The sequence below is a fragment of the Zonotrichia leucophrys genome, chromosome 2 (genome assembly GCF_028769735.1).
Source record: "Zonotrichia leucophrys gambelii isolate GWCS_2022_RI chromosome 2, RI_Zleu_2.0, whole genome shotgun sequence".
NCBI classification, from domain to species: domain Eukaryota; kingdom Metazoa; phylum Chordata; class Aves; order Passeriformes; family Passerellidae; genus Zonotrichia; species Zonotrichia leucophrys.
The window spans coordinates 47,898,177-47,926,150 of record NC_088171.1 but is presented as its reverse complement, the minus strand read 5'-3'; the positions used below and the strand labels follow the sequence as shown (position 1 = coordinate 47,926,150).

General features: G+C 40.1%; 1 protein-coding gene across 4 annotated transcripts; it reads left to right on the top strand.

The window, feature by feature from the left end:
- The first annotated feature begins 1,289 nt into the window (after nt 1-1,289).
- HERPUD2 (HERPUD family member 2) lies at nt 1,290-21,627 on the top strand. 4 transcript variants are annotated; one of them, XM_064704883.1, is made up of 9 exons: nt 1,290-1,739; nt 7,045-7,122; nt 10,497-10,610; nt 12,566-12,723; nt 17,526-17,612; nt 18,257-18,379; nt 18,680-19,003; nt 20,201-20,288; nt 20,618-21,627. In XM_064704883.1, the coding sequence occupies exons 1-9, from the start codon at nt 1,593-1,595 to the stop codon at nt 20,777-20,779; spliced, it is 1,281 nt and encodes a 426-aa protein (XP_064560953.1). In that variant the 5' UTR covers nt 1,290-1,592; the 3' UTR covers nt 20,780-21,627. The 4 variants fall into 4 exon arrangements, with proteins under 4 accessions (XP_064560953.1, XP_064560952.1, XP_064560955.1 ...); XM_064704882.1 differs by having other exon boundaries at nt 20,174-20,288; XM_064704885.1 differs by lacking the exon at nt 17,526-17,612 and having other exon boundaries at nt 1,291-1,739.
- The last annotated feature ends 6,347 nt before the right edge of the window (nt 21,628-27,974 follow it).

The window sequence follows — 27,974 nt, the reverse complement described above, 5'->3', positions numbered from 1 at the left end:
GCAACATAAAGGATCCATATTGAGACAAGTGTTATTTAATAACTCCATTAATGATAGAAACAAAGGGACTGAGTGCACTCTCAGCAAATGTGCAGATGACACCAGGCTGAGTGATGCTGTGATGCCATCCAGAGGGAGCTGGACAAGCTCAAGAAGTGGGCCCATGGGAATCTAGTGAGATTTAAGAAGACCAAGTGCAAGGTGCTGCACCTGGGTTAGGGCAACCCCTGGTATCAGCACAGGCTGGGGGATGAACTGATGGAGAACAGCCCTGGGGAGAAGGGCTTAGGGTGCTCATGGATGAGAGGCTGGACACGACCCAGCAATGTGCATCCGCAGCCCAGAGAGCCAAACGTGTCCTGGGCTGCATCCAGAGCAGCGTGGCCAGCAGGGCAAGGGAAGGGATTCTGTCCCTCTGCTGAGAGCCCACCTGCAGGGCTGCATCAGCTCTGGGGTCCCAGCACAGGAAGGACATGGACCTGCTGGAGAGAGTCCAGAAGAGGCCATTAAGACAATTAGAGGGATGGAGCAGCTCTCCTACAAAAAATGGCTGCTAGTGGGGTTGGTTCAGCATGAAGAAGAGAAAGCTCGATCTAGGGTCACCTAATTGCCACATTCAAGTACATGAAAGGAACCTGCAAGAAAGCAGGAGAGGGACTATTTACAAGGGCATGTAGTGACAGGACAAGGGGGAATGGATTCAAACAAAAAGAGAGAAGGTTTAGATTAAATACACAAGGAGGAAAATGTTTACTGTGAAGGTGGTGAGGCACTGGCACAGGCTGCCCAGGAAAGCTGTGGATGCCGCATCCCGGGTACTGCTCAAGGCTGGGCTGGATGGGGCTCTGAGCAACCTGCTCCTACTGCAAGATGTCCCTGCCCTTGGCAAGGGGCTTGGAACCAGATGATCTTTAAGATCCCTTCCAACCCAAACTATTCTGTGATTTGGTGATTCCTTGAGGCCTCCAATCTGGTTATAAAATAGCATTTCCTGACCTCACAAGGCCATTTGGGCTAACTACACTGCGGCATTCCCACGCAACCGTGACGGAGGCAAGACACACAAGAAGCAAAGCTTTAATTCCCATGCTGAGAAGCGTTTAAGCCTTCCAGTCGCTGAGACCTTCTTGTGAATGAGCCCGGCGACCCGAGCAGCCGGCGAACGCCCACGTCCCGCACCGCGGCCCACACCCGGAGCCCCAGCCCGCCATTGCGGCCCGCGGGCGCCCCCCGGTGCCGCTGGGCGGGAGCGGCGGGGGGCGGGCGCAGCGGCGCCGCCGCTTCCGGCCTCCATTTTACGCGGCGGCAGCGGCCGGAGGCCGAGGCGGTGTCGTGGGTGGAGGGTTCGGTCCGGACGGGTGCGTTCCGACTGCCGCGTTGGTTCTTCTTCCTTGGGCGTGGTGGACGAGGTTGTGATCTCCTGTGGCTGCGGTTCCCGGAGTGCCAGCGCGGGGATGGGCTCCCCCAGCTCCCCCGGGAAGTTCGGCCCCGGCCGCTGAGCCCGCCCGGAGCCCCCCGAAAGGTTCGCGGGTCGTGTCCCCGGGGAACAGGAGGAGCAGAGCGGGGCAGGGCCGGCCGGCCCCGCGGGCAGCATGGACCAGAGCGTGGTGGAGCACCCGGTGACCCTCATCATCAAGGCCCCCAACCAGAAATACACCGACCAGACCATCAGCTGCTTTCTGGAGTGGACTGTGGGCAAGCTGAAGTCCCACCTCTCCAAGGTGTACCCCAGTAAGCCGGTGAGTTGTTGGCCGCCCTTTTCCCTCGCCTTGGCGATAAGGCTGGCACTGCGGCGACTTGGGGACAGGCGGTGAGACTTCCCTTTAAGCCTTGTTAAATAAACAAACAAGAGCCCTGCTGCCGGAGAGAGATCTGCGGGAAGGCGATGGCCGGCCCTCTGCTTTCAGGGAAGTTGGCAGTGTAACAAATATGAAGCTGCTCTTTTACATCGTGTGACAAGATCGCAGTGTAGCATCCTGAAAGGCGATATCGCTCAAGATGCTTACTAATGCTTCACTTATCTTTTATTTGGGAACTGAGATTTAGGTATCTCAGTTAACTGAATTTGAGGCTGATTTTTGTAAAATCTAAGAGCACTGACTAAGAGTTCTGCCTGTTCTAAAGTACAAGTGATATACTTACGGTTAACAGGATCTAGGGAATTCATTGAGGTGTGGAGCAGATAGATGTTTATTCATAAAATTATTTGAAATTATGTAGCTGACCTACCTCTAAAATTATTTCCTCTTGAGATTGTGTGGAAAATTCTGCTGTCAAGTGTTATACAAACTTGTGTGACAGCTGTGACTGTATTTTGAAACTTAATACCTATAGCTTTTTTTGTTTCTGAGGGCAATACGCTTTATTCCTCCTAAATTGTAAATGTGGCAGTTAGAAGGGGCTATGAAAAAAGCATAGGCAATAGATGATAATATTGTATATGTGCAGAATGGGAGTCGTGCAGAATGGTATATTTAAAAATTTGTTCCAGAGAAGAGTATGAGAACTGCAGCAGCATATGGGGCCTACAATCAGGCTTTAGAAAACACCAGAGAAGAAGAAGAAGGTGGCATTTATATTTTAAATTATTTTTCACCTAGTTCAGTAGAAGAATTACTGTTATTGTTGATTTTTTTGACATGGAAAAGTAAAATGGTTGCTTTGTCTCAAAAAGGGTTTCTGCTGTTTGGAGAAAGAAGAAGAAAAGCAGCCAACAACTTGGTCTGTGTCACTGGTACATTGACATCTGTTAAACAGTTGTGAGAGTTTGTGAATATAGTTATTGCTGTGGGTAATTCTCTGCTGAAAGAGCCTATCTGCTGTGGAAAACAAAAATACCACTCAGCTGATTGCTACTTTGTCCTCCTCACTAGAATTTCCTCCAGTGACGTGTTTGTGAAACACTGATTTTCTTACTCATCCTATGAATGATCCTGCTAAATTCAGCTCCTGAAAGGAAAGAACCATAGTGAACAAGAGGTTTGCATGTTGCACTGTAGGCTTTGAACAGCAGCATAGTGTTAAATTTCAGTTTCCTGAAACATCTTTCTCCTGTTGAAAATAGATTCCTCAGCATGCCTCTCAGTATTGCAAGATTAGTTCAGCACACCCAGGTTTGTTCTGGGTGAAAGAATGGGGAGTTTCTTTAATGAGAACTGTCTTAGTAATTCCAATTTAATTTGGATTTACTGCATTTGCAGTTAAACTTATAACTGAACACAGTATTTTTATTTCAAAGGACCTTTCAAATTAAAGTTATAACATAGGAGAGGAGAAAGGTATTTAATAGAATGGCTCCTATGTATAGTAAAATCAAAAAGTATATTTTTGAGTGCTACTGCTTTTTTCAAATTTAAGTCCTTATGCTTTTAGGAGCTCCCCTCCACCTCCCCTTCGTTTTTTTTTCTTCCCTTTTAAACCAGATCAGTGTTAAAAGCTTGATTTCTCTGTTCCCTCACTATGACAGGTCCTGGAGGTAATTTTTATTACAATGCTGTTTTAAGGTGGTGGGAGTACACCAGAACACAGAGACTCTACAGGCCTTGAAGTGTTCTTGAAGGGTGTAAAGTAGAAGTCAGTTGCTGTCCCCGCTGTACATAGTATTTCAAGTCTTCTGTGTGAATTGAACCTCATTCTTGTATGTGCATCTGTAAATTATTCAGCAAATTATGATAACTGTAAGTGTCCTAATTAAATTTACAATTTATTAAGCGTATTTAGAAAGTGAGGTGATTAGAATAGGCAAATGAGAAGTTAGGTCTTGAGGCAGCGTTTTCCAGATTAATTTGTGTAAATTACTTGCCTAAATACATACAAATTTCAAATACAGGCAGATTTAGATTGGTTTAGTTGTTATTAAAGTTGATACACTTTGCAAAGTAAGTACTTGCACAAGCTAAATAGGTTCAGAAGTGTGTTATGTTTGTGAACCTTAACTAAGATTCACATTTTTCAGTACTTTTGCTCCCTGTCTGCACCAGTTTTCACAACTCGAGTACTGCAGTTACAGTGTCCCTAAATGAAATACTTATGTAGAATAACGCAAAGCTCTTGTAAAATCAGCCTGGGTGTCTCAGTCTGGCAGATCCTACCTTCTGCATTAACTGCTGCATTGATTACACCCATAAACAGTAATTGAAAACTGCTATTTCTCATTTCCCACAGTACCTGTCATCTAGCATTTGCCTACAGTTCCAACTAGATGGGGTTGTCTGGATTTTTATTAGCTATAGAAGAATGGGAGAGAGGCTTAGTGAACTAAAATAATCCCTGTCTGGTAGCTGCAACTGGATAGCTCAGAGATCACCTGTGTTCCTACAGAGCATTGCTACACTGCCTTAGGTTTGGTGTTTGGTAATGTGCTGGGCATAGCTAGTTTGGACTAAGCATTGCAAAAGAAGTCTTGCATGAAAAATGGAGGAAAAAATTCCAAACCAGTAGCTCTGGAGTTGTTAGTTTTGAATACATACATTTTGGATTTTGATTTGCAAACTGTCTCCCATCTCACTCTAGGTTCTAGAATAATTTTCCTCATGCCATGTTCTTTCTTCTGGAAATGGGGCTACTCTAATTTTGTGTTTGAGGTGTTTTTCCATCACAGTTCAGTGTTTCAGTTAGCAGTGAGCGTCCTGTTCTTGAAGCAGGAGGTGTGGCAGTGAAATTTCCTCTGGCAGAGGATGAGTTGAATGCCTTTTCCATTTACTTTGGCGTATACGTGAACTACTGTATTTCCACGTGTATTACCTCTTCTTCCATCTGTATAAAAAAAAAAAAATCCATTTCAGAATTGCAAGCTTTCAACCTGAGAATTGCAGGTGATAATCCTTTAGTTCTCAGGCAGTTGTTTAATTTATGAAGGGAAGAGCATGGGGTTTAAGGCCTCATCTTCCTCATTACAGTACTCAACATATGCTTAACCTTTTCTTTTGTGGTTTTATTGTAGAGAGTTAAAATGCATTACTGAAGGCTGTGTAGTCAGCTTTGAGGGGCTGTTTTAATCTTGCCAGTTTCACCTCTGTATAATACTCGTATTTAAAAGTGACTTATATCTTGTTTGAGAAGATGGTTTAATGAGAGGGGATGGAAGAGGGGCTGGTTCATGAGGTGCTGAAGAGAACAATTGAAAGGGACCATGTAGAAAGCCCCATTAGAGTGAGACAGGCAAAACAACACTCTAGTGCTATGCTGGATGATGATGTAAAGATTTGGAATTTGAAGGGTTTTTGCTGTTGGGCTTTCCTTGTTCTAAGTGCTTATCTGTTTTTACTAATCTCCAGATAATCTGTCTCAGGACCCAGAAACAAGGATTCTTAAAATTTTTCCTCTGATTGCGCTGGTCAGTCTAAACCAACAAGTCTCCAATTTACAGGAAATTAAAGTTTTCTTTAATCTTGATGCTTAAATACTGATTTTTCAGTCCTTTCCCAAACACAGAATGCAAGCTTGCATTCTGCTGGTAGCCTGTTCATGCTTGAAGGGAGCAACAAAATGGTATGCCTCAAAAGAAGTTACTGACATGAGACAGGCATTTTTTGTTGTTTTAAGTGTAAATAGAAATAGTACAGCGTTGTTGTTGAATGTATTGCAGTATATTATCAATTTGAACTGCAAATAACTAGTTCCCCATGTTGGGAGACATAAAAATACTGTCCAAGGCCACTAACTAAAAATACAGAAAAGTGTAGAACAGTAGAGAAAATGACTCTTAAATAGAAGTGATAAACAGTTCTGCACAGAATGTGGCAAGTTATTTTTTAAAAAAAAAACTTGTATTCAATTTTTAATGGCTAGTATGGCTTTGGGGGAAAAGTTAAAGCTTCAGATTTACTGAGAACTTATTAGCATTATTTGCTTTGAATCTCTGTTTTGTTCTGATGATATGACCATATTTTTTTCCAGGTAAAAAAACCCCAAACAATTTTATAACATTTCTGTATTCTGCTAAATTATTTGGGATCTGTAGAAGGCTGTTGCAACAAAAAAAAAAGTCAAAACTTCTGTGAAAGCTTTTCGTAATCACAGAGATCTGGGGCTCAGCTATTTGTCTTAGCATTAGCATGAACAAGCCAGCAGAGTGAGCAGCAGACGGCTGGGATAGGCAGAGGAGAGGTGTAAGGCTTGGTGTTTGCATGATGGGGAAATTCTTCACATAGTTCATGCTGATAATGTATGTTTGTTCCACTGCTGGTAGGCCAGATTTCTTTGTTTAGCATTTGTTTTTCTTTGATTTGTTTGACTGAGTATGCTCATTGTCTTAGCATACTGGACATCTTACTCTAGATAGGGACCTAAAATAGTTTCCTTTAAAGTAATTCTGTTGTTATTTCTGTTGTGTGGAATAGTCCAAAATTATTAAAATATGAACAGTATATAATTTGTTTAAAAAAAGAAATGCAATCTTTGTTTACAATACTAGATTGTTTTAAACTGTGAAACTGTAAGAATAGGCAAAAAAGCTAACCCAGGTTGGAAGGCTACCTTACAAAAAACCTTTTGCTGATTCTTGCTTTTTAATGCTCTCCTTCTTGTTTTTTGTAATGATTTTGGTTTTGTGTTTTTTTGTGTTTTTTTTTGTCTGCAGGGTGTTTGATGGTGGGGGCAAGGACTAGTAACAAAAGTACTTGTTGAAAAAGACTGAAATTTGTGCTCTTCTGGGTATTTTAATTGGCATTCCATTGTTCTGCTAACTTTCTTTGCCCCAGCCACTTCTCTGTCTATATTTTCAGAAGGTGACTGGGACCAGGAGTAGGGTAAAGAACAGATCACTAAAAGACAGGAATTTTTGAATGAACTTGAAAGTTTTCTTGACAAGCATTTATCCTTAAGTGTTAATTGTTATGACACTCTTGCTGAGTGCTTAATAAGCATAATTCTTTTTCAGAAGTAATTTGTGAATTGGACTTATGAAGCCTCTGAAATGTTTTTAAGTCTCTCTCTTGGTGATTGGACTTAACATTTGCAGATGAGAAAATTCCTTTTATTTCCAGCTATCTACCTATGCAGCAGGAAAAAAGCTAAATTCCTTTCTTTGTCCCCATCTCCTAGTCTACAAAGGATCAGAGACTGGTGTATTCTGGCAGACTGCTTCCTGATCATCTGCAGCTGAAAGACGTTCTCAGAAAAGTAAGCTTTATATCAACACCATACAATATTTGATCAAACCCTGGTTTTGGGAAATAGGAATTTAGATTTGTGTTATTTAACTTAAAATTTTCATTATTGTATTGAGAGATGTAACCATATAATGTTGCTATTTTCTGGAAAATGTATTTTCAAGTATGCCTTGTTTGTAGGATTATGATAATTGTGGGTAGAGGAGGGTGTTTCCAATTGGTGGGAGAGCAAGTAGGCTATGCTAAGTCCCCAGCAAGTGATATGTTGTATCATAAAATCATGGAATGATTTGTGTTGGGAAGGACCTTCTAGATCTTCTAGTTACAAACCTGCTTTGGGCAGGGGCACCTTCCACTAGAGCACATTGCTTAGAGCTCCACCCTGGCCTTGACTTCTTTGGACAATCGCCACTGTCACATAAATGGAGTTATACAGCATATTTGTGTTGATTTGGGACATCATTTAGATTCTCAGAGAGGTTTAAATCCAGAACTTATGTCAAAAATGTCATTTGTATAAGCAGATAAAGAGTAAAATATTAATTATGGAGAACCAGGAATTCTCAATTCCTGAATAATTTTCTGGGAAGGCTGTTTGTTTTCTTGGTCTTGATTTGGCAGCTGTTAACCATTCCTGATGATGTTTGAAACTTTGTTGGTTCTTGCTCTTTTCATTTCATACTTCTAAAAAAATTCTGTTGCTTCCTATTGGAACAAATAATTCTGTTAGTCTAATTTTGGATTCTTCAGTCAACATTTAGATCCCATTTCTGAATATGTGTGACATCTCATGCACACATGCACTTAGTTTTCAAACCGGCTCAAATAGCTTGGATTGATGATACCAAGTAATAAGGACTTCATTAAGTTAGGAAAGTTCTTAAAAATGCATAGAACAAGATATTTAGGGTAGATTATAAAAAAGTTTTCTTTCAATTTTGATGGTGACAGGAAACATGATGCATTATCTTGAGTTGTCTAAATTCTTTGTAAACAGCTCAGGATGAATCAATAGCTGTTATTGGGGAAATGCCTTACGTCCTTGTACAGTTTTTAATCCTGTGAAATAGATGAACTCCATAATATAGTACCTGGCTGTGGGTAAGGATAGTTTTCTCTAGTGTACTGAGGTAAAAATTAATCTACAGGCTGCAAGAGTGTGTGGGTCACATTTTAAAACTTCCTGTGGAGCAAAGTCTCCAAATGTGGATGGTCCTTTAGTGGGTACCTGAACTTCAGTAATAAGATGGAGAAACAGATGCAGAGGAGTCTTGAGTATTGCTTCAGCAGACTAACACTTTATAATCTTTATTCTGAAATAGTTTTTATTAAATGGGATTAAACTTCTTACCAAAGAAGGTATTTGTAATTTACTATGTATAGGTTTACTAGAAAACTGAAGCTGGACTGTTCCAAACCAGTGTATGCCCTGTGCCACTTAAATGTTCAAGGAAATGGTTACAAAACTTATCTCAAAGCTTAGTTTTGCTTGCTAAGTACAAAATGAAATCCAAATTCCTTAAATTCACTTGGCCTGCTTGCTGTGCACTCGCTTTAGAAAACAGTATTTCAAACTTTGTATATGTGCTAGAGGAGAAACTTTGTAACCAATGTCTTCCTTCACCATACAGGGGCTGGGCTGTGCTTGACTTCAGAGCATTGGCGTAATGCTTTAATGTCGTAATGGCACTTAGAGGCCTTGGGTGTGGTTAGAGAAATTCAGGGGATTTGAAAGCACACCAGTCTTAAGCACAAAGTTAGAACTTTGTGTTGGTAGAAGAGGAGTTTTTGTGCTAAAGCTTTTCAGAGCTTTTGGAAAAACATGATTAAACTTAAATTCAGTCTCATTCTCTGCCAAAATCTTCCTACTGGATTATCTATAAATTCCTAATATTATCTGAGGACTTACTAAATTGCTGAGTCTAGCTTTGTGATGCTTGCTCCTTGGTACTAACCAGTCATTTCAAGGACACAAAATGCCTCAAGGCTGGAAGTTGTGACACTCTTCTGGCACAGTGGTGTCCAATAGATTACATATGAACAGAAGTATGTTACAATAAACTGCTGCATTTAATAAAGCTGTATGCTGCAGGCTAACCAGTGGTATGTCTTGCTTTCCTTGCCTTTCCCAGGGGCATAAATTTTTATCTAGGAAGAAGGTGATTAGTTAGGTTCAAGGCTTTTGACAAGGCCAAAGTGCTGATCACCTGTGTTCAGTGTTTTCTGATTCTTGCTCTCACTGACTGGTAAAGTTATACTTAATGTAGCAGTGAGGCTGTGCTTGGGGTTAGGGAAAGTTCATGGGAAAGAGTTTAAAAGACTGAGTGTGCATTGGCTGTGCTAGCAGTAATGCACTGTGGTGTGTAAAAGCATTTATCTAGTTTTCTCTATTCCAAAAGATCAAAACCATAAAAATGGGTACATGGCTGTTATAACACATTTATATGTAGTTTAAAAAAACCCCTCCAAATGCAGATTTTCTGAATGTCATATCATTAAAAATGGCAGCTTGCCTACACCATGCTGATTTCAGAAGAGGATAGAGGGATGTTTTTGTTGCTCCTCTTGCTAAAAATTTAGTTACCGAGGAAGCTGCAGTGTGCAATTTAAATATGGAGCCATAGCTGTTGTGTTGCTATGGCCATGTAAGGGAGTGTTTTAATTTGGTACAGTGAAATAGCTTCAGATTGAAGTTAGGCCTTCAGATTTGGGGTGAGCAAGTTCTGGCAGAATTGGCATGGCCTTGCTATATGGCTTCAAGTTGTGGCATGCATTTGCTTCCTCATGTCCAGATATTTGGGAATACTCAAGCCCCACCCAGCACTTTGAATAACATTGCCTGAGCATGGAATATCTGCAGGGGCCCTTCAGCTGCATGTCAGGCTTGAGCCAAGCTTGGTCAAGCCTAACATGCAATGACTGGCATGTTGTTCCTGCCTTGGTCTGCTTGTGGAATTCCAGTGCCTACATTTTTCATGTACCCTGATGTCTCTATTCAATAACACACTTCATAGACTTCAGTGCAAATGTAAGCATTCCTAATTTTAGGTAAACTTAGCCCTGTAAAAGGTGTGAGATTTTTCCAACAGTTTGTGACACACTTCCTCGTGCTTTTCCTGGAGTTCTTCCATTGGTTCTGCTATACTACAGTTTTAGGGAAAACTGGGATAAAGTCAATGTTCCATATGTTATTGTGGACAGCTTCTAAGAAGGCTTTTGTTCTGAAACAGTAGAATTCTCTTGGGCTGGGCCCAAGTGTTGTTCTGTGGTCTCTTTTGTATAATATTTCTTTAATGCTTACAACTTTGAATTTTTAAAGACTTTTTTTACTTGTAAGTTTCTCCAATATTGTTGCTTTAGCTCTTTGATTTCTTTAATTTTTAGCAAGATGAATATCATATGGTTCACCTGGTTTGTACATCTCGGACACCCCCAAGTTCTCCAAAACCCAGCACCAGTAGAGAAGGTCATGGAGCGTCAACCTCCAGCAGTAGCTCAGTGAGTTTTTTCATACACAGGACATGAATTCCTTCTACACTAAGGAAACTTGCCATTAATTTCTCTTTAACTTTTTATATTTGTCTGTAAAATGGTGTGTTGAAAGTAGAGCATGCTATATGAATTTGTACAATTAGACTTGTTTATTTAAGGATGTAATTGTATTTAAGCAAAGATGACCTTTTTTCAGATTGTAATAGTTATGTTTATTAGATGATAAAACACTACTTTTCCTAAGCTACTCTTTTTAACACTGTATTGCAAAGAACACTTCCCTTTCTCTCCATATCTCTGTATCTTTGGCAGAAATTGCAGAGTGTATTCAGAATTTTAGAAAAACTAAGTTGAGATTTGTTTTGTGAAAATTTGAGAGACCAATCAAAATATTGCTGTTGTTGTGAGATACAGGTGGAACTTGGCCAGGTTTTTTTGTTTGACAGGAATTGGCCAGTATTTATGTATGAACTTGGAGCTAGTCGTAGCATCTGTAAGGCAGTCAAAAGTAGCAAGTGTTCTTAACACTTTTATTAGTTAAATTGTTAACAGAACATGCTTTTTTTGGTGTTTTGAGCCTTCCCCTCTGAAAATGATGGTGGTCTTTGGTTATATTGTGTTTTAAAAGCAGATATTTCTGTTGAGAACTTGGTAGTTCTTTTTTTTTCCAGAATTGGCAGTATCACTAAGCAACCCTTGAAGGTTAGTCAGAAAGGGATATATAAAACACCAATGTAGGTGCATTTCATTTGAGATGTGTGGATTGTCAGCATATTGGAAATGCCCTTTGAAGCTGTCTGCCTTCATTCTGCTGTTGACAGGGCCTGTGTTAGGCTGCTGTGTGACACTCAGAAACACAAGCAGTTTAAGCAATAGTAGAGAGGGGACTGTGGCTACATCATCTTTTCAAAGGTTTTATTTATATTTCTATTTACTGGCAGGACTCAGGCGGCCTGCTTGGCAAGTATTTATTGCTGTGTACATCAGTTATCAGTGTTGTATTTGAATGACTGTATTAATGACTGCTTAAAGCAGGCAGTTTGCAAAGTGCTAAGTTCATAACACTTTGGAGGAAGCAGCCTAAACCCAAAGCTTGAATGGCCTTTGTCCTTCTATTTGTTTTTTATTTTTATTCCTCCCCACCCCCACTGGTCTAGCGGTAAATTCTTCTTGTGTTTTTTGTGGTATAGATGTCTTAAGTAATTGCACCTCCTCACTTCCTCAGTTGTCAAAGTTAAAGAGGATTTTTGACTAAGTAAATACTACAGTAATTCTTAGCAACAGGATTTGGGGATTTATTACAACTGAAATAATGCATCTCAGTGGCGCCATTGTAATCTTGTTATGGTGACAGTTTAGAAGCCAGGTACCAGAGGTCTGACACTGGTTTAGGTGTGTTTCTTGGTGCCTGAGTAGTTCCTAGCTGTTTCCCTATTCTCATTGATAGCTCCCTTCCAGTGATGAGTGCAGCAATTTGGATTGGGCAGCTGGCACAGTGAAGAGGGTGAAGAGTAGAAGGGGTAACTAAAGATAAGGATAGGGAATGGTGTTTTAAGCCACTGTCTCTGAAAACAGTCATATCCTGAAGTTGCAGTTACTTCTGTTAACAATAGTCACTAGACTTTTTGATCCTGCTAAATATTCTTTCAATTAAGATTTAGTTTGCTTCAGCTTTTTGAAACTATTATTCTCAGTGACTTGTGGTTTTCTCTGGAAACTATCAAGTGTTGAGTCTTTCTGAAAAATTCTTTTATTTTTTCCCCTCTTGCACCTGAGTGCAATTTTGAATTTGTTTTTACTAAGGCTTGCCAGAACCAATAAAACCACAGAAGACTTACCCAGTGTTTACACTCTTATTAAAATGTGTGACAAAACATGAAAGCAAGTAGTTTTTTAAGACACCGTGGTAAATATTATAGCTGTGCCAAAGATCCACAACCTTGATTTTATTTATTTTTAAGAATTTAGACCGTTCTGGATCAACTGCTGCCTCACCCACAAACCAAGAAGCTGCTTCTACGTCTTTGAACACTAGTGCAGATGGAGTGAGGCATCGTAATCTTCCACAAGCACACAGCAATCCCATGCCAAGCCACCAGTTCCCTTATTTAATGCAAGGGTAAGTGAGACTGAAGCAATCCTCATTCTTTGATACTCTTTACAATGCTTTAAATGTTCAGTTGCAATTAAATTTTTTCACAGTCTGGAAAACCATTTGGCTAGTTCACCTTGAAGCATAAGTCAATTTAGACAAGTTTTCATATGAAAATTAGTGGTTTTAGCCAGAAGTCAGTCAAAGAGGAAGTGCTCTTGGTGCTCCCCTTCAGGCTGACTTTTGTTATTTTTCTTTATGCTTCCTGCCCTCAGTTTTCTTGGAGAAGTGCAGCTTTAATGTCTTGTGGATGTAGTTAGTAATGTAACTGATAGAATTACTATTTCTGGTTGTCTTTTCTGTCCCTTATTTTAGCAATCAGCACTAAATTCTTAGCAGAATATGATGGTTTCTAGTTTTTGACACATAAGAGATGCAATTTTTCATTTCTCCATATTTGGGCTGTAGAAATGATTTACAGGTGTTTTGAGTACATGTAGTGCTTGTGTATCTACAACAGAATGTTTAAGGATTTTCATACATGCCAGTTAAAGGTAACCAAGTCTAGATCAGGTCTGTTACTGCATAACTATTCAAATTCTGTCTTTTTTTTTTTTTGTGCTTAAAAACCAGCTTTAGTAATTTTAAGCCATGTGACCTTAGCAGCTGCTTAAACATGTTTTTGTTGTTAGTAGCAGTAGTAGTAGCTTCTTCCAAGGGGAAAACAGGAAAACAGGAGGATGGTATGTTCTGAGATGATAGCTGTCATTTCTTCAGGGAGCCACTTTCAAGCTTCCTTTCTGACAAGGTGTTCTTCCAGTACTGTATAGATTCTAGAAACCTGCTTTGGGGAATGTTGAAACAAAAACCCCTAAAATATGAATGTGCTAACAGTAACATTGCTTCTGTTGCTGGAAAGGAAATATGCCCGGAGCTGTTAAAACTTACTAAAAAGAGTTTCAGTTTAATTTACATGCTTTCATTACAGTTAACTTAGACTTTTCTTGCTGGTTTTCATCTTGAATTTGTTATTTTTTTTATTATCTGAATTGTACTATCTAATGGCAAGAGTGGGTGGAGATTTGTTATTCTGATGAAATGCATCTTCACAGACGTGGTCATGCTTGCCCTTCTGACAAAGCTAGGCAGCACCAGGTTGACTGTCAGGACTGCTGTTGGTGTAATGTAAATTAATTCCAGAAGCAATTTATTATGTGTTGTGTGAATGACCAATCTGTAAGAAGTTTTAACATTTTTCTAATTAGCTTTTCACATAGACATATTCTGAGTTTTTGTCAAGTGTGGTGAACTGAATAGGCTGTGGACTCCAAAAGGCAGCAGAACCATTATTTAGTCTTTGGGCTGAATTAATTTGTGTCAGTTTGGGAGACATTGCTGTCTTGGAAAGAAGGAATAACTTACCTTAAAAATACTAAGTCTGTGACTTGCTATGTCTAGCATGTAATGTGGATTGAGAGAAGTGGATTTGTGGACTGAAAGAAGTGCAGAGAACCTGACATGACTGCACATATTTCAGGGGTTTCAGTCCTACTTGGACTACTTCTAGCTTGGTTACCTGGAATAGGGTCCTGCTTGTTTTTGTGGTGCATTGGCAGTGCACCCAAATCACGTATTTCAATTTTGTGTAATCCAGAAGGAATCCAGATGGTGTTCCAAGAGCATTCTGTGGTGCAAACAGAACTGTAGTAAGAGCAAGTGACTGGAGGTTTCCAGGAGTGCATTCCTAATCTGAACAGAAATGCCAAAATAAACAAACTTTAAATAATCCTAGGCTTTTTTTTTTTTTTGGAAAGTATTTTAATGGAATGCTGTCAGAACTTGAAGTAGATATTTGTGGACTGTTGGGTATTGGCTCTTCTCAACTTGAAATAATCTGTGCCCAGTGCCTGCTGGAGTCTGCTTGCTTCTTTAAGAACCCTTTTTAATGCTTCAGTAGTCTTTTCAGATGCATCTGCTTTTGCTTTTAGGCACTGCTGCTTGTATTCCAGCAGAAAGAAATACCCTCTTCTTTTAGCTGTCACTTAAACATCATTTGGGGCAGTGGGATCTAGCTTTAATGTAATTTATGTGCAGATCAGGACTTGCTAGGAAAATGAAGATTCATAGCTGAAACTGGTGTTACTTTGTTGATTTTTCTTTTTATTTTCATGACCAAACAATTTTTATTCTCGCTTTTCTTGCATGATGAAATATAGGCACTACTGATAGGGAAAGATCACCAGGTGTTTGAAAATTTATGTAAGAGTCACTTTCCTTGGGTGTTTTGCAATACTTGATTGACTTGTACAAATAAGTAATGTGGATGTTAGATGATTAAATTACCGTTTTGATGTTTTTTCAGCTCCTGGCTTAAAGCTGCAGTGTGAGAGTTGAACATACTTTGGGAAAACAGCATTTAGTTCAGATTGTTGAAGTATTACAGGGAAAAAAATTAAAACCTTCTGTTGCTTTTAAGCTTTTGCAAATGCTGTTTCTAAGAACTCCAAACTTGAGGTGGGACTGGGGAAGTAGTTTGTGTATGTACCAAGTGATTCTTCAGCTGTGGGGAGCAAGCACAGCGTTGTCTGCTCCAGTGGACTTTGTTGGGGATCAGGGTCTGTGCTGCAGAGGCACAAACAGAACACAGGGGCTCAGCCCTGGCAGGGCTCACATTTCAGGCTGGAGAGCACTTGGAAGCAGTAAACAGACAAGAGACATCAAGGCAGTGAAATCATTTGTCGAGTGTGGGTGGCCCATCTAGTGAAATGCTTTTGTATTGTGCACACAGTAATGTTTGAAAGCAAACAACAAAATGACATACTGACAGCATGCAGTATATCCCAGCACATAAATACATTGCTGCATCAGTCACCTTTGCTCTGTATTTTCTTCTGAGTAGCTGGTATCACAGCAGAGGATACTGAAATGCTGCCTGAAGTTGATATTCCAGGCTTTTAAATCTGAATAAAAATTCTTGTGTTTTCACTCGTGGTGAGCAGTATCTTTGTGACAACCTTACCTTCAAATTCAGCGCTGGTTAGTTTATTTGGGTGTCTTCCACAGACTGAAAGAAGTAGTTTTGTGCTTTTGAGCCATCCTGAGGAGCACTGTGTCTCTCTTCAGAATATTCTGAAGCTTCCTCTACCATTTGAATTGTTTTCTGGCTTATCCAACTGTTCTTCTGTTGTCTGCTCTGCTTTGTTCTCCAGTCTTGGGATGCCTATACAGATCCTGTTGGCTTCTTTGTTCTTACACTGTTGCTGCCATTCTTTTGATATACTCTGCTTCCTACCTCTTTCTCCTCCTTTTGGAAAAAGAGAGGAGAAGGTATTGTGCTACTTTACTTTTTCCTTGAACAGCAAGCTGCCTTGCTTTGCTGGGAAGATCCTCTTCTTTGTGGAGGTTCTTCTCACTGAAATACATTGTTACAGTGTAAAGAGTTGTTTCTGAATTTCATAAGCTGACTTAATATCATGGCAGCTGTAATAGCTGTATAATTGACAACATCTGCCTCCATTTGATTTTTGATGAGCAAAGAAAATACTGCTGTACTAGCTAGCATTCTAAGCCAGAAGCCAGTTGTAAGCCAGTCTACTTTTGCTCAATTAATGGAGCCAAGTCTTGAAAAATTAAGTCTTTCTTCTCAAAAAGTCACGTCTTCTAGAAAACCTATTGGGGAAAATAGAATTAGAAACCACCACAATATTTGAATGGGAAAGAAATCATGTGAAAGAAAAGAGCATGACAACTGAACTTCTGTGGTTTGTCTTGTTTGACTGGCTACTTAATCTACCATTAAGCTTTAAGACATCAAGAAAGCAGCTTTCAAAAGAGTTTGAAAGAAAGGCGAGGCTCAAATCCAGTGATATTTCTAAAAGATGTATCTGTGAGAGCAAGCTTAGCCTAAGTTCTCTCAACTTTTTTAGAGGTCAACATAGCAGTTACAAGAAAGAACCCTAAAATCTGTATGTGAGAAAAGGAAGTGGCAAATTCCTTCAGAACTCACCCAGGCAAGTTGAGTAGTACTGATTTTTGCTGACTGAGGTGGAACTAAGTGATCCTGCCTGTTCAAAACCCCATCTGATACTCTACCTGCTTGAAATTGAGACACTGCTCAGTGATTTGTCTCAGCACAGTACTTAATGACACTCATGTAGAATATTTAAATCATCTTTACATTTTGAGGTCAAATGTTTTGTGAATTATGGAGGAGTCTTATCTCTCCAAGTGTATGCCAGTTCCAGAGAGAGAAAAACATATTCTTATAGCTTGCAATTGTAAATCATGATTAATGTTTTTCAACAGTAGCTCCATGGCATTGCTGTTTCAACACATTAATTATGCATAAATAAACAGCATCAGCAGAGCTCCTAGTTAACCCTTTCAATATTTGAAATAAACCTTGAATAATGCCTCTGAGTGTTTCAGTTTGTGTTTGGTATCAGGAAAGTACTTTTGGTGGTTTTTTGGGTTTGTTTTCCTCTAAACTGTTGTCAAAACAGGTTATAGCTAAATGCAAACACAACAGTTTTAGCAGAGGTCATGGTGTTGCATGGCAGATTCTTGTCCAGAATTACAGTGCAATACTTATTCATGTGTAACATGGAAAAAAGATTTTAATGTCTTCCTCCCATCTTTCTTTCTGGGCATGTCGTGTATATCTGAATGCCTGGTAGACTAATGAAATCTCTTGGTGATATCTTTGCAGGGAGTGCCTTACTTAGGGAACAGGTGTAGTCTGCAGTACAATTACAGCAGTCTCAGCTTTTGCTACCTGCAGTCTGAATAAACTTTTCTTCATGCTTTATACTCTCATGCTGTCCTGAAAGATGTCCTGGTTTACTACAGTTCACTACATCAAAATCTTTTGGGAAAGAGTTGGAAATCTTGCCAAAACATGCTATATGCTCTAGGAGGTAAGAGAGGATAAGAAGTCTTCTAGCAAACAAAACCAACCAAAACTTATGTACAGGAGTTTTATCTCTCTTGCATGTGAATCAGAATCACATATACTCAAAATATTGAAGGGGGGGAAGTAAATCCTTTACAGTGTTCTTAGTTGCAATCTTCAGAAGCTGTATCTGAAAGATTTGTTTGTTGTCTTTGCTTATGTTATTTCTTCAGGTCTCTGATCATGGTGATATTTCAGATACTGCTTCTAAAAGAAAACTAGAAGATAGTGAATTTTCTCTTTAGACCTCTAGTAGACCTTTAAGGATGACCTCTGAATTTGAAAGGAATTGTATGAAAGAATTTCTGCAGTTAGCACAGTCTTGAAAAGTTCCCAGCATTGTTTTGTCCCAGAGACACAGCTAGTGCACATACTAAATGCAAACCAAAATTTTCTTTCTATGGAAATAACTTTGCTTATTCATTTCTTTTATGAAAATGTAATGCTTTTTTGGAATTGGTTAGATGATCTTACTGTATGTTATTTCAGCATGTTATTTTAGGGGAACAAATGAGAGGAGAAATGCTACTTTAATTGTTTTTTAATACTAGCACGCTTTTTAAATGTCACAATTCAGAGCTGAATATTTTTCCTTAAATTGTTTTCTAGCAACATAGGCAACCAATTTCCAGGCCAAGGTGCTCCTGCTGGATTTTCCATGTATCCTGCATTCAGTCCCTTACAGATGATATGGTGGCAACAGATGTATGTACGTCAGTACTACATGCAATAGTAAGTCTGCATTATCTTAGTACTGAGCTACACTAGTGAAAAGAATATATTAAATGTTTTTTTCAGGATCAAAATGGCAGTGTTTATTTTGTCTAGCTCTGTTTTATACTCTGTTTTCTCTAGCAAATTGTGAAATCTAGTCTTGAATTAGAATTAAATTAATGTCTTAGTAAATAAAACTCTAAGGGAGAATGCAGTTTGTTTTGACATGTATTACATCTGGAACTGTAGCAAATAAGACAGGCTTAGTAATTATGGTGCATGTTTTTTGACAAACCAGGTTTATGTTTAAATTTTTAGCCAAGCTGCTGTTTCAGCCCAAGTGACTTCCAGCACTGAGCCAGCGAGATCTGCAGTTGCCCAGGGTGTGAATTCAGAACACGCTCCTGCAAATGAGCCTGCAGCAGTGCCAAATGTAGCTGTCCAGGACAACAGGCCTGTAAACCAAAATGTTCAGATGAATGCACAGGGTGGCCCAGTAGTGAATGAAGAGGACTTCAACCGGGACTGGCTGGACTGGATGTACACGTTCTCTAGAGCAGCAATTCTTCTGAGCATTGTATACTTCTATTCTTCTTTCAGTCGGTTTGTCATGGTAATGGGAGCCATGCTGCTGGTTTATTTGTGAGTACAACAGTTGAGTATAGCTGCAGATCTGACATGTGGAGTATGGTGCTGATGTTTATTCCATTTAAAATAAAAAATCATCCACGTGCAAAAATTTACACACTGCTCCTTTACAATAGGATGTCTGTTAAAAAAAACAAATTTAAACAAATAGAGAAACTGATGTGAAGAAAAGTAATTCTCAAAATGTTTTTACACTGAGCTGAACACCTCTTATACCTGAAACACAATGTTCTTACATATTGGTGATATTAATTGATCAGTATTGTTGAAATGTAGCATTTTGGAATGAAAATTTAGAAAGCAGGTCTGTGAGGAGAAGGAAGCTCATATAGGTCAAGCATATACTTGCATAAACTTAAATTTACCGCTTGGATATGAAATTGCAGAGCAAAGCTCAAATATCTTTCCAAAATAACGTATAGGGGTGTGTGCAGTAAGTTTTCTTAGCTAATGGTACTGTAATAGTGGGGTACTAGATCTGGTAGAATACAGAGATGTAAAGTTTTTTTAACTATATGTCATAAAGACCTAAGCACATTCTGTGCTTAGTAGAGAAATACCAGTACTGTTGTCATCACTTCCTTTTGCATATGGAGATACCTTAATGATGTAAATAGAAGTGGAAAACAGAAGTAATGCTTGGTATTTTGGACTGATGTCATTCACTGAGAGTTTCCTTACACTGTAGTCTCAGTCCTAACTAGGACTGTTCTTTCATACAGGTAAGGTAATTGAAATCAGGATATAGATGCTTGGAAATGTAGGATAGGCTTGTTTTATTTACAGTGGTGATGTGGTTCAAGCATTAGATGAAATTTAAATTGCCTTTTTCCACAGCAAATTATATTTAAACTAAGTCTGGCTTTGAAAACTTACTTAACCTCAGTGCTTAAAAATGGGGAGGAGACCCATATTCTACATGTTTAATCACCTAATTGTGGTACATTATTTGTCTTCTGGAACTGAGGGCTGTAAACAGCAAGACCTTAATGCAAACATTGAAGAATAGCCATTCGGTTTAGTAGGATGAATCACAGAAAAATAGATGTAACCTCATTCATTTGAAAATACTTGCAGAATTTGCTGCAGTAGTGAGCTGTAGAAGAAAAATTTTTTTGTTCCTTTCAAAAGAGAGGTTTTCAACTGTTCCGCTTTCTTACATAGACACCAAGCTGGATGGTTTCCCTTTAGGCAAGAGGGAGGCCAGCAACAGGCAGCCAATAATGCAGAAGTGAACCGTGATGGGCAACATGCAAATAATCCTGATCTTGAAGAGATGGTGAGTAAGGGCAGACGTCTTTTGAGACTCCTATGTATTATATTGTATGTTGTAGTGCCTGGACAGAAAGCCAGCTTTTGTGGAATGAAGTTGGTTTAACCAGAAAGTTTTCAGCATTGTCCTCAGGTTGTGCCTGCTGCTTAAATTCTGTATTTCTCCAGTCTGACAATTACTGATTGTCTCTACTTGAATCACAGACTTTCTTCATGCTAGTTACTTCAGGAGGTTGTTCTGAGAGAAGTCACTTAATGTAGGAAGATACTGCTGGTTACCTTGTGTGAGAATTCTGAAAAGAAGCAGTTGAATTGCTTCAATTTCTGTTTTTAAAGGAGCGACTTATGGATGATGGGATTGATGAAGACAACGGAGAAGATGCAGGTGAAGATGGCAATACAGAGCAGCAGCCTGGATTCATGGCTTCTGCTTGGTCCTTTATCACAACCTTCTTCACATCACTGATCCCTGAAGGGCCTCCACAGGTTGGCAATTAAAGTGGAAAAAGAACTGTGTCAGGCAGCCTCAGTAGCCATATGTAGAAGTGGAGCAGATTCTAGAGAGTGTTCTAAATACAGTGCAATTTCTGAAAATTTATAATGTTATCTTTTTGATCATGGTGTACAAAAATGTGTATTTTTTTTCTTTTGGCTTTCTCATGCATTGACTATTTTAAGCACAAGTGGACTACTAAATGCTTTCTTTAAGATTCTTCTTTTTCTGAAGAATAAAATGTAAAGATATTGGTCTTCCATGTTTTGTTTTGTTTTCAAATGTGTGTTACTCTGATGCAAAGAGCTTGTATGTAATCTGCACCATTACCTCTTTAAAGAGCTGTTAAAAGTATGAACGTTGACAGACCTTTCCAAATGCTCTCTGTTTACCTAAATAACTAATCTTGTGTTTGATGCAGGGTATGAATTCTCACATGGGATTTGGAACTTACATAATTCCTGAGAGAATGCAGTTAACACAAGGGTTACTTGTTAATGGCATGTTGTCTTCATGTCAGAACATAGTAAGCTTCTTCGTTTAAAAAGCTGAGAGCTTTTTCTTGAGACTGTACTGACATTCATTAAAGTTGGAGGTATTTGACAGCTCTTCAAAGACAATTGGCAGTGATGGGATAAACCTTAAATGTTTGATACATACAGTACTTTTTAAGGAGAATATAGCTGTGCTGGGGCAAAACATGTACATTAGGTTTTTTAATAAAGACTGTTATGGTAACTCTTTTGGATGTTTATATGCATATTTGAATGCAAATGGCTAAATTGTGCCTCCTTAAGGATGAGGATATGATTAATTTGCGAGTGTAATAAAGTTATCATGGTGGCATTACTGACATTGACCAAAGTGGTGTGTTTGTAGCAGTGTCTATACAGTTACGAGCTCTCAACACCACACTTATCTGTATTCTTTAACTTCATTAACCTAATTTAAACTGAGAAGGAAAATGGTACATGAGAGAGTAGCAGAGTGCTATGTCAGGTTTTTGGTTGCTTTCCTTAAACATAGTCAAGAAGGTACATTTGGTTTTGTTCTTAATTCTGAAGTTATGGTGTGCTCTCTAACTTAAAAACGTCTGCAAAATTGTGTTACACTACCACCAAAGTAAAGCCTGTTTGACCTCAAGTACAGGACAAAGCTCCTGAATATTCTGAATGAGTGATAAATAGGGATTTATTTTTCACTTGATTTTGTTAAACTGCTATGCAGCCAAGTTTTAAACTAAAAGAAAACCTTTTAAGTTTCACAAGTTTGTCAGAGGAGAAATAGAAACGTAAGTCTTAAAAGCATCAGTTATGTTATTTGCTGTATAGGTAGCAATGATGAATAAGTAATTTTTTATTATGACGTTTTCTTCCTATTTTTACTACAGAAAGCTGCTCTAAGTTTAGGTTCTTTACTAGGTATACATAAAACGGGTAGACCTTGTCCATGAAAAGTTACCTTTTTTAGTTTGGCAGATGGATCTAACTTGACTAATAATTTAAGACCTGCTACAAAAACTTGGGTTTTTAAAGGAGTGCCACAAGTGTCTTGTATGTAATAGGCCTTACTTCTGGAATACATTGAAGAAATTTCATCTGTTTGACATGTGTGTTCTCCCTCTCACTTTTACCAAGTTTTTCTTTTACTATTTTTCTTTTTGTCCTTGTGTTAGTATACCTGTAAGATGTGCAGTTATGACCTGACAGTATCCAGCTATCAGCAGCAATTTGTTGCTTCTTACCAATTTTATTCAGGTTGGTTTGTGTTCCATGCTGTAGGAAGCAGTTGGTGGCAGCTCTCTGCTGTTATAGCAGATTTAAAAAGCTGCTCATATGCTGTTACCTATGGTTTGGTTAAAAGGTGTAGAGTTGTCACTGCTGATTTGTATTTAGGCAAGGATAAATTTGACAGGTTTCACAAGGTTGAAATAGTGAAATGAGAGATTCTGGTAGGTGGTTGGACATTGAGGGAGGCGTTCCGCGAGCTTTAACCAGAAACACAGAGCTGAAGTGATTCATCACAGAGGCCACACTTCCATGAGATCATTAAATCTCCCAGCTTCCACAACATACCAAGATGTTATGTTGCTTATACCAAGATAAAAGCAAAGAAAAGCAAAAATGTGGTTACTGAGGAAAGTGAGTGAGAAATAACAATAAGATAGGGAGCATTACCAAAGAGTTGGAGGCAGGGGAAAGCTACTGGCAGAAGCAAAAATAAGATAAGGTTGTGATCATGAGTAAATAAAGCAAGCATTGTAAAGCAGATTTAAGTAAGAAAGGTACAGTTTTTAGAAAAGGAAAGAATGTGGTGAAAATTAGACAAGATTGTTGCATGTTCTTCTGAGCAATTTGCATATAGAATTGAAGAGCATATGAAGTATAACAGTTGATGATGGGAGAGAAATTAGAACCCTAGGAAAATTGTTGCTTTTTTCTTTGTATATCCTTGTAGAAACTGTTCAATAGCATAAACCAAAACAAAACACAGTTATGTAGTACATGGTTCTAGGCACAGCTAGATGCAGAACTGTATTAAATCTGTGCCATGAAATGTATCAGAAGGTGTGAGGATTAAAGCACCATAGGATGTGCCCCAGTTGACCTGTAAATCACACACTTTTTACAACTTTGCATATAGAAAAAGTGATTAAAAACAAATCTGTGGCATTATGTGCAATACCTTCATGGTGTGTTAATGTAAGAGACTCCTATCAGACACAGACACAAGTGAAGCACATTTCCTCTATAACACTTCTGCTGTGAAGACACGGATCAGATCAGTAGTGCTGATGGAGCAACACACAGCTACTCCTTAGCATGGTTTCTTAATACTGTACTTTGAAAAATACTTTGCAACACCTGTGTATCCATACATAGATGTGCATTGACCTCTAAAGCCCAGCATACATTGAGTTTAGCAGTGCCTCTGTTGGCTTAACAAGTTGTCATAGTTTAACCCATTGGGCAACTGTACTATGCAGCTGCTTGTTTCCTTTCCCCTTTCTTCCCTTCATGGAATGGAGAGGAAAATAAGGAAAAAAAGTAAAACTCATGAGGGGAGATAAGAGCAGTCTAATAATTGAGATAAATTGAAATACAATGCTAATACTAATAATTGTAGTAAAAAGGGTACAGAGAAAACCTAAGAAAAATGAGGCACAGTAGGCACAATACAGTTGCTCACCAGCTGCTGATGAATGCCCAGCCTCTCCCTGAACTTCACATGGCACCATTTAGGATGGCTTCCCCCAATTTATATCCTGGGCATGATGTTCTATGCTTGAAATATTCATTTAACCACTTCAGGTCAGCTGTCTTGTCTGTGTTTTCTCACAGCCTCTTCTGTGTCTGCTCCTGGCATGGCATGGGAAATTGAGGAGACCTTGATTTAATGTAAGCACTGCTTGGCAACAAGAGAAAAATCAGCATGTTATCAGCTTTGTTCTCACACTCAATCCAAAACATAGCACTTCTTAGTACTGGCTACTAAAAAGGAAATGGATTCTATCCCAGCTGAAACCAGGACACAAGTGTAACATAAAGTCAAACTGGAGAATTCTTGGGTGCACAATAATGGACAAAGGGATCTTTCTTTCTTCTATTGTGAGCTTGCCAGCTCTTGCTACTGCTTGGTTCAGAGACCTTGAGAGGCAGAATTGGCTCTCCAGTTGTTCCCTGTTGCCCTTAAATTAAGGTCACTCATAGAGAAGTCACCACCTGATATTCCAGGAAAAGTTTGCTTCAGTCTAAGACATGACCTTCTTACTATTGCTGCAGCAAAAAAAAGAAGGAAAGGAGGAAAAAAACCCCAAACCATTGTTGGTGATGTTTGTAATCTTAATAGCTGATGCAAAATGAAGCTGACACTTCTGTCGGTATGATTAGTTATTTTTCTGCTGCTTCTTTCCTGTACATGCTGAACATTTTTTAGAGTAATTTGTATTTAGCAGCCTTTGCTGTTGACAGGAAGCAGTTCAGAATTTATCCCAGTGAATGTGAACTCTGACCTATTTTTGTTTATATTTGGGTGGGCGGTTGTGGACCCAGCTGCAGCCCAACTGGGCGCACCCTTGTTAGTAAGGTTGGGGGCCTGCCTTTACTCTGGTGCCAGCCAGCTGCCAAAGGCTCCAGGGTGCCAAGGGAAAGCTTGGATGATGCTGGCATTCAAGTTAAGGGGGTTAATGCCAGCGTGGCTGTTCCTGTGGGTGAGGTACTCTTCTTTCAGATTCCAGTGTTAGTATAGGTGGGATGATGCAAACTGGGAATGAGTTACTTCATTACTCGCAGCCTTCATTTATTTTACATCTGCTGCTTGTCCAACTAATAAGGTAATATAAGGTTTCATCCTAATTCCCACCCTTCAAAAAAAAAAAAAAAATTTGGCCATTCTGCATGGTGATGGCTCTGCAAGAATGCTGGATCTGGAGCTGTTCTGTTCAGCTGCAGCTTCTTGGCTGGATTTGTTCTCTTGCAGCTGTCTATGCAAGCTCTTGCTTTAGAAGGAAGCTGGGTGACTAATCTGAATGCCTATCAGTTTAGACTTATTTAAAGGACAATCAACTCAGTAGCTCTGATTGGAGAGGAGGGAAGCACATACCTGAAGGAACTGTCCATAAAGAGGCTAGGACTGCCTAACTTCTTTTGCATTTGCAAAGGCAAGCACAGTGTCTAGTGGGAGAATTCCCATGGAGCAGCATTTCCACTTTTCCAAGACAGTTTTTCTCCTCTTTATCAGGATTACTTTGTGCTTCTTTTGACTTTGTTTAAACAACATGAGGAAATGTTGCTATATAACAATAAATATTTTTTTCCCTTTAATGAGTGTCAGTGATATTGGTGGATGATTCTTGCATAGTTTTTAGCTGTCCTAGGAATAAGCTGCAAAATTACTGATAATTTTTGGAGTAGAGAGCTTATACCATGGCAGCTGCAACTGCAGTTTGCTCACACAGTAGAGAGTGTGTTTAAAGCAGGGGAAAACTTACAGAAAGACTGTTGACATTTTTTTTCTTCCTAGCTTTGCAGAAATCTAGAGGGAGAAGGTCAGTGTGAGGTGCTCATGAGGCAAATGTAAATTGGGTTGTGGAAACATTTAGTTTTAAAAGATGAGGGGCTTTTTTGTGCATGTGCAGATGTATTTTCTTTATGGCTTTAGGAAGTCTGCTGACCTTTGCTGCTTGAAAAGGAAAGCCAAAACCTAGTCTTCGTGTCAGAGTTATCATATTTGGGTGGCTTTCTTGGACTGTTTTGTTTAGTAACTTGGTGCAAGGTCAAACCGTATCCATGAAATAACCGCAGCAATGTGAAAATACGCTGCTGTAAAAATAAATGAGACCCTTGTCTAGCCGGTGAGCCACTTGACGCTCTAATTTGTCAGCCAGAGATAATTAAGGAAATGAGTAATCGACAAAACAAGAGCACGTCATTGGTGACGGGGTAACCGGGGCTGCTGAGGGCAGGGCCGGAGCCCGCGCGGAGCGGCAGCGGCGCTGCTCCAACAAGCCGCTAGATGGCGCCGCCGCCCAGCGCCGCCGCCCGGCCTGAGGGGGCTCGGGGGCAGCGGGGCCCGGGCTGCGCGGCTGGGATACCGCGGCTGGGCTATCGCGGCTCGGGCTATCGCGGCTCGGGCTACCGCGGCTCGGGCTACCGCGGCTGGGCTATCGCGGCTGGGTTACCGCGGCTCGGGCTATCGCGGCTGGGCTGCGGGCCAGCCCTTCGCTGCGCTGCTGCAGACGGAGGCAGGGGCTGCAAGTGCCGCCTGGGCCGCGGACGGCGCTCCTGGATTCGCTTCGCTTGTCGGGAAAGCCCCTTGTGTGGCTGGCCCCGCGGCAGTCGGTCACTGTGGTTAGTGAACGTGCAGAGCAGAGGTTCTGTGTTTATAAAGGTGTTTCTTTTCACTGTTACCAAGACTCCTTGCTAGCAGGAGTGTGGTATTCACCTTCAGGAGACAGCTGATACTACCGGGGAAAGCTCGGTGGCTTTCCTTTCAAAAAATGTGCATCCCCCGGCGCAAACCCTCCTGCGGGGCCCTCAGCAGAGGTGAGTTCCTGCAGCTGGCATGAGGGCTCGCTCACTCCACGAGTCCTGCTTGAGATAAGTGGATGAAGTATTGCGAGGGAGCTGCCAAATTGCTCCCATTGTTGTAGCTTTTCTCTGGCTCGAGGGCTTCGTATTCCAAACATGCCTCCAAACAGCCGTGTCTGTAGCTTGCCTTTTCCCGAGCCACCAGATTCTCCCATTCGGGTGCTTGTGGTAATGCTGCTGCGTGGTGAAGCAGTGCTGTAACGCTAGGCACCCCGCTGTCTTCATCTGGTTGAAAATACCCAGCCTCCAGATTATGTGACACAGAATAGGCTCTGGGAAATGTGGAATCATCAGTTTATTGAGTTGTAGGCTAGTTTTCCAATGCTGTTGATTTAAAAGAATTTTTTTTGCCCTGTGGCCAGAAGGATGCAGTGCAATACATAAGTTACAGCATGAATACTGTTAATTGAAATGATTATACATGACTTGGCTTTGATATGTCTTAAATTATTTTCCCTACCAGTTAGATGTAATGCAAAAGACATTGTGGGTCTTCCTAGCAAATAAGCTATGATGTATGGATCCATTTCCACTTCAGAACAAGTATTTTTTTTAATTGCTCAAGCAAACATTTGTCTTAACTCATCTGAATCATTCACAGGCTCTGCTGTGGAGGACAACTGATACCTTCCTACTGCTGCTTTGCCAATTGCATTTCTCTAGTGAGGGCTGGAATTTCTATGGCCTCGGCCCAAGGGCTTTTGAGGCCCTTTACTAAGCCAGATGACAGGATCTGCAGAGATCCAGTCCTGTAAAACCAGTGACATTACCCAGTGTCACAGCACAGTGCTAGGCAGGGGCTGAAGCTTTGTAGAGGTAGTCAGCTCATAAGGGGATTCAGTCTGAATCAGCTCTCTGGTCTCATTCCCAACATGGGCACATGAGAAGCTCAGCTGGTGCAATGGAGGGGGCACCATGATGTGTCATGGGAACACTATTCAGCAGCAATATTTTAAGGGGATGTTGTTGTCAAAGATCCTGTCTCATGGGACTACAGTTAGTGTTCCACAGTCCTGCTCAGGAACTGGGAATGCACATTTTTAATACACTTAACTGGCCTGGACAGCATGGTGGGTTCAAATTTCTAGGGAAACATGTAAGAGTAAAATGT